We start from the raw sequence: 13747 nt of genomic DNA on the forward strand, positions 1-13747 counted from the left end.
ATGACAGATCTCTTCTTGGAACAAACCCTCTAAGAGGTCAGTCTTATAACATGAACAGAGAGTGGTAGAGATTTCCGCCTGTGTGTGAAGTACGAAGACATCACTGTGGTGCATTCATTCCTCACTTCCAGGAAGTGCACATGCTACCTTTTTTTCAATTAGAAAAAGTATTCTTCCTCTCTTTTCAAAGACTCTGTAGGCAACCAGTGTTAAAAGTTTCTTTTGAATCCTTGCACAAAATATCCATGCATAAAATAATCCTAATCCTAATAGTAGCTTTTATAAGTGGTTATTTCACAAATGTTATCTCATTTAATCCTTTCTCAAGCCCTACAAGATAGATCCTATTATCATTCATATATTGGGCCATAGAAAAGTTAGGTAAATGACTTGCCAGTGGCCATACGGATAGTAAAAGCAGAACTAAGACTTGAGCTGAGCCCAGGCACCCTGCCTCCTGAACACCTGTTTTTTGAGAGAGAGAGTGTGTGTGCATGCATTTTCTTTTTTATCACCGATGAAAGCATACTCCACACATTGTTTTGCCTCTTGCTTTTTTTTACTTAACATTATACCTTAAAGATTGCTCCATATCAGCATGCTCAGATATTGCTAATTGATAGGAAAATATTTCCACAGTGTTGAAATTAAGAGGCCATCACCTTTATGAATCCAAAGAATAAAAACTAAGTCCTCACAATACTAAATCAGACCCGACCTGCAAGATCTTTCTTTAATATTCAGGAAGATAAAATCTAGGAATAGGTTTTAAAAAAAAGAAAATGAAAATAAGCGAAATGAAGTCTGTTTTTCAGTGTCCCGGTATTTTTTCCTTCCCTTTGTTATTCCTCCCCCAAATTCCCAGAGTCATGATTTGTTGATGACAGTGGGTACCAGTTGGAAAGGTTGGTTTGACACACAGATCACCAACGTGGTAGATTTTAGTGATCTTCAGAAATCAACTCACTCTGACCTGGTGTGTTTTGCCTCTTATGTCTGTCTGAGAACAAGTGTTAAGGCAGCAGCAAGGTTCGGTTGCACATTTGTGCTGTGTGCTTCTTTCTTGGTTCCCAACTAATATCACATATTGGTGATAATGATACAGCGATCAGGACTGCACTTTCTTAGCTCAGCCTTGAGAAGAATGTCATAACTACACACAGCTCTTGGGGGAAAAAAAAAAACAAAAAAGCTATGTTTCCCAGGAGACACATGGGTAATCACATATGGCTTTCTTATTTATTTTAGTTGAATAAAATCTAAATTAATAGAAAGATCTGCTCAGGAAAGCCCCCTTTTCCCTAGTATAACTTTACCAATAAAGTGATACTCTTGTTCTAGTGGGAAGCTTTGCTCGGTGTTAGCTGTGAAGAAAAACTGCCTACTTAGTTTATGAGCTTACCTTTGGTGTAGATATATAAAAATTTTTTTGAATGGTCAAAAGATAGTTTATGTATTTTCTGAGCATCAATATATTATGAGAAGTTTCTTTTTTTAAACCTGTTTTGCCTATGTATTTTTACTTTGCTCCTTGTGGGTTATAAATGCTTCAGAAGAAGCTGAAGGACTTGAAGCTTTCACTGTTGGCACCCAGTAGCTACATATATATGAAATATTCTGGCTACTCACAGTCCTACACAGCCACTAACCTATTTTCTGTCTCTGTATAAATGGAATCATATAATATGTGGTGTTTGTGTTTGTCCTCTTTCACTTAGCATCATGTTTCAAGGTTCATCCATATTGTAGCATGTGTAAGTACTTCTTTTTATTGCCTCAGGTGGTTTGATACTACTATTTTTATGTTTATCAAAATGTTAGAAAGTAAGCAACTCTTGAACATTCAAATATAGGACCTCTTTGAAGTTCATAGTATTTCCTTTTGTCCCATGGAGTTTCCAGTGCTACAGTTTGAGAGTTCTCCAGTCTCCAGTCCTCTTATGAAGAATTGAATAACTGATATATCTCCAGGGAGTTTCCACATCCTTACAAGAAATTTAATCCAGAGGTTTTTTGTTTTTCAAGTAAAGGGAAGTTTCTTGTTGGATAATTAAAACTTTGTGTATCTGAGACCTGCCACCCAGTTATGGTCCTAGAAGAGTTGTCAACAGGAGCTGTTTGCAACCTCTTAGTATTACATAATTGACACGCCAAACTGGAGGTAACTGTAGAGATTCTGTGATATCACCACCTGATTTTACAGGTGAAGTATCTGAGGAATGGAGAGGTTAAGCTGCTTGCTCAAGGTCACACAGCTTAATTAACTTGCTTAACACCACATTGGGGAATCCATTCTGGGGACTAGCAAGCAGGTGTATATAAAATAATAGTCCTGATAATTTCTTTCCTGTTTTTCCATAGGCATTGTTGGCATCTGAACCTAAGAAAGGCAAAACGGATTTGTTGAAAATAACAATGAAAGAGTTAATCTCTTTGGCTGGACCTACAGATGACTCACAAAGCACAGTCCCCAAGGTAATAATGGAAATACACAAACTCTGCTAGGAAGTCAGTGGTTTTAACTCTTTGCTGTACTTAAAGAGAAAATTTAAAAAATCTGTCAAAGATACAGAGCTCTTGAAGATAAGACAGACATTTGAAGCTTATTCGGAGAGGATTGTTTTTGGCTTGATTTTTCTAGTCCACAAAAATAAACCATTGCTTTAGTTGGTATAGATTAACCAAGATGGTCCGATTTTTAACTCTAGTGAAAACATTTGATTTAGACAAGGTATTTTACAATATTACAGTTGTATGTAAAAATTAAAAAATGAATGTGCTGTCACTTTCAGATTTCGTGTGTGCTTCTTTGAGTTGATGTGTATTTTAAAATTTAGCAGTTGGGTCTTCCCCTAAAATGTAGTGTCTGGCTTTTGGTGTATTCACATTTTAATTTTAGCTAATTCTTAGTCCTTTTTTGTCACTGCTAACGTTTGATTAAGTATATACTTATTTGTGTGCGTGAAGTTGGGTTAAGTGTTCCTCACAGTTCCGCCCCACTCCATGGTAGTACACACCTGTCAGATAAATCTTGTCTAGGCTTTCTCAGCCAATGCCTCGTAGTAGGATGTTCCTGCCCACCCGGTGGAGGCCCACGTTAGGTAGAGGAGAGACTGACAGCTGAAGTTTACGGTCAAATACAGTAAGGACATATGGTTTTATGTCAGAGCCTGTGGGAGGTATTAGGGAAGCCCATGGGCCAGAATGTGGACCAGTGGGAAAGGATAGAGTTTATTAACACATATCACATAGTGGCCTGTGACTGTATGATGTAAAAATTCTTTAAAAGTTTTAAATAAAAAGTTACAGATCATCTTTCAGAAATGATCTGAAATCATTTTAAGATTTTTTTCCCCCCAAAATGTGAAAAATATAACTGGTTCCACTTTTTAGACTATCACTTAGAAAAATACTATTGTTTAATAAGAACATCTGAAAATAGTGGAATTTGATTTTCAAGAGTGCTTTGAATTATTACCTTACTCGGCTTCAAAGTCATCGATTGTCATTAGTGATCATTTTTATTAAATCAGTAAAAATTTAATATTTCATCTCTGACCAGTCTTCTAGGTGTTAGATGATTTGCTTTGCTGCTACTCTCCCATGGTTTATTTCTGAAATATTTTAGCACATAAAAGTGTATGGTGGCTAAACAACATTCATAAAACCAATTCCAAGTTTAAGAAGTAAAACATTACAGATTGAATACACTCTAGGTGCCTCCATATTCTATTTCCCTTTTTTCCTTCTCAGCTATAAATCACTAAACGAAAAATTTCATGCATGTTTTTCATTCTTTAAGAGCTTTTTTCTCTTTGAATATGAATTGTGTTATCTGCACGTTGTTTTAGTTTGGGATTTTTTCCAATCAACATTTTTTAAGGTTAGTGAGCTCCAAGTTCATTTTAATTTCTGAGCAGAGTTTTATTGTATATAAATGTTTTCTTTTCTGCTTGGTGTGAAATTATTGTGTTCCCCAGTTTTATTTGTATTTCTTTGATAACTGGTAGCTTTAACATCTCTCCATATATTTATTAGTCTTTTGGATAACCTCTGTGAATTGCCTTTTTGAAGACTTTGCCTACCTTTAATTTGGTTGTCTTTCTCTGGCAGGAGTTGGGTTTTTTGTTGTTGTTTTAAAATTATTTTCCTGATTTTTTTTTCCTTTTTGGTTATTTGAATTACATGTCTTCTCTCAGTCTATTGCTTCTTTTCACTTTGCTTATTATTCTGTTATTGCCCAGAAGTTTTAAATTTTAATAAAATGGAATATATCAGCCTTTGTGGTTTGTGTGTTTGGATATTGTTTGAGAAAGCCTTCCATAACCAAGTCAGAAAGATATTCCATATTTTCTTTATATAATACATCCTTTTCTCTTGTATTGTTGTACTAACACCATTTTTCTCATATACTATTTCTGTCGATATATGTGTCTGTTTCTGTGCTCTATTATGTTAGTCTGGTCCCTAAATCACTATTTTATTTACTGTATTTTTTTTTTTTTTTTTTATAATTTTTAATTAGTTAGTTAGTTAAGTCACTCAGTCGTGTCCAGCTCTTCTTTGCAACCCCGTGGACCACCAGGCTTCTCTGTCCATGGGATTCTCCAGGCCAGAATACTGGTTGCCATTTCCTTCTCCAGGGGATCTTCCTGACTCAGGTGTCGAAGCCAGGTCTCCCGCATTGCGGGCAGACACTTATAACCTCTGAGCCACCAGGGAAGCTTATATCATCATTAACTTGAAACAACTTTTAAAGTGAATTGTATGGGTTTTTTTGTTTGATTGGTTGGGTTTTGTTTGTTTATTTTTGTTTTTTTCCTGGCTTAGCAATTTCTTTTGGTATTTGCAACAGAGACTCAAAGGTATTTGTGGTTTGTTGTTGCTTTTATTTAATTGCTAAGTCATGTCTGACACTTTCATGATTCCATGGACTGTAGCCTGCCAGGCTCCTCTGCCCATGGATTTCCCAGGCAAGCATACTGGAGTGGGTTTGCCACTTCCTTCTCCATGCAATCTTACCTAAGTATCAAACCCGTGTCTCTTGTCTCAGCAAGTGAATTTTTTACCACTTAGCCACAGCGACCCTGTGGACTGTAGCCTACCAGGCTCCTCCGTCCATAGGATTCCCCAGGCCAGAATACTGGAGTGGGTTGCCATTTCCTTCTCCATATTTACTGTATTTTTTAAAATAAGTTTCAATATCTGATAGAATGAATCTCCTCCCCCCCCCCGCCACTTTGGAATTACCTTGGCAGTACTTGTCCCATTGCTCTGCCATAAAAGTTTTAGAATCAGTTTGTTAAGTTCACCCAGAAAGCCCTTTTGAATTTTGGTTGGAATTTAAATTTATTATTTGGGAAAAAAGACTTCTTTTTTTGATTCAGTTCATGCACATGGCTTTATATCTCCATTTATTCAGATCTTTCTTAATGTTTTTCATTACATTAAAAAAGAATTTTCCATAAAAGTCTTACAGATCTTTTGTGAAATGTTCAGTCACCTACCTAAATTGCTGTAATACAGCTAATGATTTATCTGTAAATTCCATGAATTTTCTTTATAGATAATCATATCCTTCATAAGTAATGTTAACTTTGCTTTACTTTCCTGATTCTTTAAAAAAATTTTCTTAATCTGCTGGGTGGCACTTGTAGTAATAGTTTTGTATAGAAATAGAAATAGCCAGCATCTTTGTGTTGTTTCTGATATTTGCTGTAGGTTTCCTCTTTTCAAGGAAATTAGATTTTATTGAATGCTTTTAAGCATTTTTGAGATAAATGTTTTCTTTTAGAATTTGCAAGTATCATGAATTATGTTGACTTTTTAATATAATATGACCTTTGAAATAAGACAATGAACTAACTTTGAAATGATAAATTTTTTTACATGTTGCTAGATTCACTTAAAAATTTGAAAAAAAATTTATTTCACATATTTTCACTGGATTTGAAACTGATATTAACCTGTGCTTTTCCTTTTTCATGCTGTATCTGTCCTTTTTTTTATGTGAAAGTTTTTTGTTGAATTATACTAAACATACAGAGATGTGTACAAATAGTGTTTGCCTCCACAAAGTTTCACACAGTGAACACACTTCAGCAAGAAGTGAAATATTTTAGCACTTTAAAGCCCACTCATACTGCCTTCTAGTCAACACCTTTCCCCCAAGTATAACCACTTGCTTAGTTTTAACACCTTAGGTTTACCTGTTTTTTAAAAAAATTTCTTATGAATGTAGCCATACATTCTATACTCTTTTGATAGGATTTCTTTTGACAGACATTTTGTTTATGATATCATATATGCTGTGAATTATTCATTTTCATTGGTATGTAATAGTATATAATTTGAACTTCCCTGGTGGCTCAGTTGGTAAAGAATCTGCCTGCAATGCAGGAGACCCAGGTTTGATACCTGGGTTGAGAAGATCCCCTGGAGAAGGAAATGGCAACCCACTCCAGTATTCTTGCCTGAAGAATTCTGTGGACAGAGGAGCCTGGCAGGCTACAGTCCATGGGGTGACAAAGAGTCAGACACGGCTGAGAGACTAACACTTTCACTTTTCAGTATATAATTTGTTTATCCATTCTGTTGTGAGCATTTGGATAGTTTTAAATTTGAGGTAATTAAGAACACTGCTTTTAAGAACTTTCTTTTACATGCTTAATGGTGAACATATATGTACATTTCCTTGGAGTAGATACTTAGGAGTGGTTATTGGGTATGTATATGTTGAGCCTTTAATAGATATCATTTCTCAAAGTAGTTGTCCCTACCTTTTTTTTTTTAAAGTCCATATCTTGTTTTGATAGCTAGGCTGTACTGGACTGATGAAACAAACTTGGGCATTTCTCTTAATGGCTTAAGTAAGATTGGAATTATCCATTCTTTGAATATTTGGTAGAATTCATCCATAAAATCATGTGGGTCTTTTGTGTGTATGAATGTGTGTGTTGTTTTGTTGGGTTTGGTGTCTTGCTTTCGTTTTGGTCTATGTGTGAGATTTTTAACTATTGATTTTCTTTATATAATGGTAGTATCTCTATAGCTTTTCTGTTTCTCCTTGAATTTGGCTTGATTAGTTCTGCTTTCTAGGAAATTGTCCAATTTGCCCTACATTTTTCTGACTAGGAAACTAGTCAGTTTATAACTGATGTGCCTTTGTAACTCTGATGTACATTTTGTTTTTTTAACTCTGATGTACCTTTAGTCACGTCCTCCTTAGTATTCATGACATTGTTTATTTTCTTCTCTCTCTTCTTGGTTAGTTTCATGATTTGTTTCTATTTCAAAGAATCATCTTTTGGTTTTGTTAATGCTCACAGTTAAGTCATTGATTTTAAAATTCTCGAATCTTTTAAATTTTCTTTTTCTATTTTGAGTTTATTGTTCTTTCTCTGTTGTCTTAATCGGACATATTTTCCAATTTTTAAAAATGATAGCTAATCTACAATGTTTTATTAATTTCTGCTGTACAGCAAGGTGATTCAGTTTTATATGTATATATAGTTTTTTATTTTCTTTTCTATTATGGTTTATCACAGGATATTGAATATAGTTTCCTGTGCTATGCAGTAGGACCTTGTTTTTATCCTTTCTATAAAAAATAGTGTTTTTCTGTTAAATAGATGCATTTAAGGTATATGTTTCTTTTAGATTCCACTTAAATGCATCACACAAGTGTCAATGTGTAGCATCTTTATTATTGTCCACCTCTAAATATTTGTTTTCTTTGACCAGTGCTTTAAAATGTGTCAGTTTTTAAAGAATGTAAGGGAACTGATTCCTTAGATCTGTAGATCATAATCTACAGATTATGATCAGAGCATAATCTGTAGAAAATTAATTTTTTTAGTGTTTGTTGAGGCTTTATTTGTGGTAGATTTGAGATCATTTTAAAAATAAATGTTTCATGTGTGCTTGAAGAGAATGTATTGCCTCTATTTCCTAGGTATAGGATTTTACATAGGTCCATTGGATCAAGCTTTTGTATTGCATTGTTCAAATCTTGCTAACTTAAAAAACTGATTGATCAATTATTAGGTATGTTTTATTAAAAATCAATTTTATTTATGAATTATTCATTTCTTCCTGTAATTTGATAAGTTTTTTGTTAGGAGGTTATGCTACTGGATATATACAGATCTGAAATTACCATGGTCTTCAGCCTACAACTAATTTTGAACTTTTTATTCTAGGTTCATGCTTTAAATATCCTTAGAGCCTTGTTCAGAGATACACGTCTGGGAGAAATTATTATCCCTTATGTTGCTGATGGAACTAAGGCAGCGATTCTGGGCTTTACATCCCCAGTCTGGGCAGTAAGTGCATTTGCCATTTATTTTCATTGACTTAATCATACTTATGAGTAGATTTTAATAAACTAACCTTTCACTGAATGATAAAAAATATGTACTGCATTTTGTTAAGGAGTTACTCCGAGGGATGCATCCTTGGATCAAGCTACATTTTGACCCTTGGTATTTTACAGTTACATTCTATCTCCTCTATTGGCTGATTAGCCATGCTCTTTGTTTTATTATTTTAGTGTTTGCTTTAGAGTTTATAGTATTAATATATATCTTCAACATCATAGTCTATCCTCAAGTAATATTTTACCATTTCCTTTAAAGTTTAAGAACTTAGCAATATGTATTCCCATTTCTCTCCTCCCAATCTTTGTGCTCTTATGATAGATTTTGCTTTTATGTATATTGTAAATTCACACTACATTGTTATTATTTTTGTTTATACTGTCAGTTATCTTTTTTAAAAAAACTAAAACCATTTTTAACTATACATTTCAGTGGTATTAATTACATTCACAGTGTTGCTCAGTCATTACCACTCTCCATTTTCAGAGCTTTTTCATCATTCCAGACAGAAGCTCTGTATCCATTGGATAATAACTCCCCTCCAACCTCTTCCCCCCAACCCCTGGTAGTCTCTGTTCTACTTTTTGTCTCTGTGAATTTGCCTATTCTAGGTACCTTATGTAAGTAGAATCATATAATATTTGTCCTTTGTGTCTGGATTGTTTCATTTAGTATGGTGTTTTCAGGGTTCATCCATGTTGTAGCATGTATCATAATTTCATTCTTTTTTAAGGCTGAATGAAGTACCATTGTGTGGATATATGACATTTTGTTTATTCATTCACCTGTTGATGAATACTTAAACTGTTTGTCTTTGGCTGTTGTGAATAATGTTGTAGTGAGCTTGTATACTTGTATTGGCATACAAGTACCTGTTTGAGTCCCTGCTTTCAAGTCATTTGTATATATCATATAATAATTCTGTGTCTAATTTTTTGAGGAACTGTGTTCCACAATGGCAGCACTGTTTTATGCTCCCATCAACGGTTCACAAGAGTTCCAGTTTCTTCACATCCTCATCAGCACTTGTTATTTTCTGTTTTTTGGTAATGGACATCTTAACAAGTATGAAGTGAAATCTCATTTGATGTTTTGATTTCCACTTGATATTGAGCTGGAAGCAGAACAATTCTTAGTATCTCAATGTGTCTTTCTTTTGGATGTTGTAGGCCTTGGGTATCAGTGTGTTGAGTGGATGCTGGAAATACACTCTATCAAAAGGTGAAAAAAACAATCACAAAAGATTAAAATGGAGGTTAAATGTTGAGTCACTTATTTTGTTTTGTTTTCTGCAATATATCCAAAAACTTTTTGATTGAGAATTATAAGATTGTTGGCAATACCTAATACAACTGTTGGATTTAAGAAAGTAAACTTTTACTTTTTTTTTTTTTAATGTGCCTGGAGAAAACACCATGATTTTATTGTTTTCCTGCATCATTGTGCCTTGTGGAATAAAGGACACTAACCTGTGGTTTGTAGGCACTTGGCTGTGTCATTAGAAAAAGAAAAGAAAAGATTGGTAAAGGGAGAGGAGAGAAGAAGCTAGCTCTGCAGAACAAGAGAATTTACTAGAAAGGCAGACTTCCCAATCAGTGAGCTGCACAAACCATTTCATAACTCTCTGATGAGCCTCTACTTGAGACTCAGTATATTGCAATGTAGCCCAGGGCACAGACTCCCAGTGCAAAGAGGAATCCTCAAGGTTGCCAACTGTTGCCTGGAAAACTGTACGTCTTCCTGTAAGAAAGGTAAATGTCTGAAATCCTGCCTAGGAGCATTGCCTAACTACTCCTGAGGACATGGTGTTTACCTTTTGCATTTACAGGAAAACAGAGCAATACCTGTATACGGTCAGGAGAGGTAGGTAGGAATGTGGCTTGACCGTCAGGAAGAGTAGAGATCATAAAACTGATTGCCAGAAATCCCAGTATTGTTTTCTTTACTCCATTCATTCCACAAGAACAGACAAATGTTCTCTGTGAAAGGCCTTCCAGAGAGTGAAACCCAGCGACTTTTCCAACTGGCAAAACTAAATGTATTAGAAATGAATGAATCATTTTTTTGGAAAAGTCTTCTGAAAAGACCTTTTAAACAGTAACACATGTGCACTGCAGAAAGTTAGAAAATAAAAGCATAAAAGGAGAAGTCACCTGTTTAACTACCATACAGATATAATAATTTTTAGTATTCCAATATGTTCTTTTTTTTTATATGGCTTTTACATGTGTGTAGTACTCACATATACCCTTAATAGCCCACACAAATATATGTAAGTGCTTATATATAGTTTTATTTGGGAGGAGTCTTCCCTTTTAACACTGGTTATAAAGGAATCTTTTTGTTTCTATTCAGTTTTTTTGTTTACCAGAAGAAATAAACATCACAGCTATAATGATCCATACTCTGACTTTAATATATTGTTATGTTTCCTTCCTTATAAGAGCCTGATCTAAGGTAACACCAGTACCGTGTGAACATACTCAATGAATGCGAAGAAGTCTTCGTTTTACAAAACAATTCACTGTAGCATTCTGTGTGAAGTTGTTTAAAGAGTGCTTTTTCCTGACGGTGTGTGAAATATGGTTTGATTTAGAGAAATCTTATTTGTACACATCTTCTCAAGAATATATCTTGTTTGTAAAGGTGACTCCATCTGTACTTTTGACTTAATTGTTTTTCCTGGTAGATTAGATGGGGGAAAAGAAAAGAATACGTAAAACAAGCTTAATTTTAATTTTGCAGTAAAGGAGCATTTTCTAGGAGGCATTCGTGTATGTATTTGTACAGAGTCTTAATCTTTGTATTAAGACCACACAAATCTCTCCATCTTTACCACCTATTAGGCATTTTTAAAATCCAGGGGAAATGTATTATTGCAAAATGTTAAACACAAGAAATACAAGGATAAGTAAGACATAATCATAATAATGACTGTCTCATTGACTATTTTCCTTGTGCTTGGTAGAATTTACTTTACCACAGTTAATGCTTGGAATAATCCTGCTGCTGCTGCTGCTAAATCGCTTCAGTTGTGTCCGACTCTGTGTGACCCTGTAGACGGCAGCCCACCAGGCTCCGCCGTCCCTGGGATTCTCCAGGCAAGAACACTGGAGTGGGTTGCCATTTCCTTCTCTAATGCATGAAAGTGAAAAGTGAAAGTGAAGTCGCTCAGTCGTGACTGACTCTTGGCGACCCCATGGACTGCAGCCTACCAGTCTCCTCCATCCATGGGATTTTCCAGGCAAGAGTACTGGAGTGGGGTGCCATTGCCTTCTCTGATAATCCTGCTAGGTAGATTCTATTATTAGAACCCCTGTTTTACAGATAAGGAAAACAAGTTTCAGAGAGGAGAAGTAACTTTGTCCAAGAATACACAACTATTATTTGTCTGATTCCAGAATCTGTGATATTATTGGGGAACATTTTGCATATTTCAGGAAATGTAGTGAATAAGTACATCTTACTTACCTTGTAGGGTTTTGACCTGTCCCTCAGCAAACAGAGCTGAAGATATAGCCTAGGTGCTAAGTTTTCATTGGATGATACAAACCCAAAGCAGCAGGAATGTTGGGAAGTGAGGTGAGAAAAGACATTAACAAGCAGGCCTTACAGGTTAACTTGGAGGAAAACTGAGCTCGTTGTCTGGTCGTGTAGTGCTTCTTCTAGCCAGGCCATGTGAAACTACCAACTGTGGGAACAGTCCCACCCTCTGACTCTCCTGGTCAAAGTTCACAATGTGGGCAGGTGTTGGCACAATCCTTGGGCAGCTGCTAGAGAAGCCAGATCCAGTGCCACATGATGCAGAGTCTCATCTGAGTCTGCAAATGGATGAATGAGCCGTAACCACCATCGGTGTCTGAGGTTTGATGCTTGCTGTTGAAAAATCCTGCCTCAGACAGTTTCACAGTAGGGGGATGATGGGATTTGACTGATGGAGTGAAAAATGGAGTCTTGATTATGAGGTGAGGGGAGGTGGAAGACCACTCAGGAAGATATTGTAATAATTCTGCCAAGTGACGATGGTGGCTCAGAACAGAGAAATATGAGTGAAGGTGGTGGCAAGTGATAATCTTCAACACGTATGTTAGATGGCCCTTGTTTAGTTAAAAGTTAGGTACCAAACGTAATTTTCTAGGTATGTACACCCATGGAAACAGAATTTTCCAGGCAAGTTTTGGAATCGGGGACACTTCTGGGCATTCCCTTTTTTAGGTTCAGATGCCTGATCTTCTTTCCCTGTATCCTCATTGCTGGACAGGGAACTCATCTTTTTAGTTTGCCTGGACGCTCCGTTGAGGAGGCCACATTAGGGTCCTTCCAAGACCCACACCAGGTTTATATTTCTCTCCGGTCCATCTGACTTTGCATCTCTTGGGCCAGCTCTGGTTTACAGTATACAGTGGGCTTCAGAGGAGAAGCAGCCTTTCAGATCTTCCCAGCAGTGCTGCATGTGCACGCTGTGCCCCCGTCGGCACTGTCGTGAGGTTGCTGCGAGGGTGCCAGGCTGAGAGCTGTGCGGTGCTGAAATCCAGCCGTGCTCTGCTTATTACACTACGTGCCGTGGCGTGGAGTTTCATTCACTCACAGGAAGAGTGCTTTTCCCTTAATTCACCCATAGGTGATGTATGGGCTACCGGGCGCTCTGTCTCTTCTTTTCTCCTCTCGTGGGAAAAGTGTCTTGTTAACTTTGGAAGAAAGTCACTCCAAATTTCAGTCAGGGCTAACCCTCACCCAATCATAGGACCAGAAATCCTAGTACAGTTTTCCTAAATTGAAGATGAGGGATTTGAGACTTGAAGTTTTAGATGTTGTTTTCAAGGTCCATGGCTAAGAAGTGATGGAAGGCAAATTAGAATCAAAATCCCATTTAATTTTTTCAGAAAGCATTTCTTTTTAGAATAAGCTGGCACTGTGTGCACTAGACAAAATACTCATAATTCCACCCTCAAGGCTATGACTGTCCATGAAGAGTGAAGATGTATGGTATGTAAATGATCAGACCACATAGTGATTGCACTTGGTAGGTTCTCCATTCATATTTTTATTTTTATTTATTTATTTTTCTTTTATTTATTTATTTTTTTCTTTTTTTCTTTTTTCTTCCTTTTTCTTTTTGTTTCTTGTTTTTTTTTTTTTTTGTCTTTTTTCTATTTCCATTCATATTTTAAAATATTTGTTAAGGCAGCATTCTTATTATGTAAGAAATTCATGTTATGTAAGAAAGTACAAATGTATGAGAAAAATGTATAATATAGGGCTTCCCTAGTGACTCAAACAGTAAAGAATCTGCCTGCAATGCAGTAGACCCTGATTCGATCTCTGGGTTGGGAAGATCCTATAGAGAAGGGAATGGCTACCCACTTCAG

At 36.0% G+C, this 13747-nt stretch overlaps 1 protein-coding gene across 5 annotated transcripts in view; it reads left to right on the forward strand.

Moving 5' to 3' along the window:
- THADA (THADA armadillo repeat containing) overlaps positions 1 to 13747 on the forward strand; it is a 327909-nt gene that overhangs the window by 78821 nt on the left and 235341 nt on the right. For all 5 annotated transcript variants that reach the window (XM_043918136.1, XM_043918140.1, XM_043918139.1 and 2 more), the window contains 2 exons: positions 2362 to 2475; positions 8202 to 8324. In XM_043918136.1, the coding sequence (XP_043774071.1) occupies positions 2362 to 2475; positions 8202 to 8324 (237 nt within the window). The remainder of the gene's footprint in view (positions 1 to 2361; positions 2476 to 8201; positions 8325 to 13747) is intronic.

This window comes from Cervus elaphus, chromosome 11, assembly GCF_910594005.1.
Source record: "Cervus elaphus chromosome 11, mCerEla1.1, whole genome shotgun sequence".
Classification (NCBI taxonomy): Eukaryota; Metazoa; Chordata; class Mammalia; order Artiodactyla; family Cervidae; genus Cervus; species Cervus elaphus.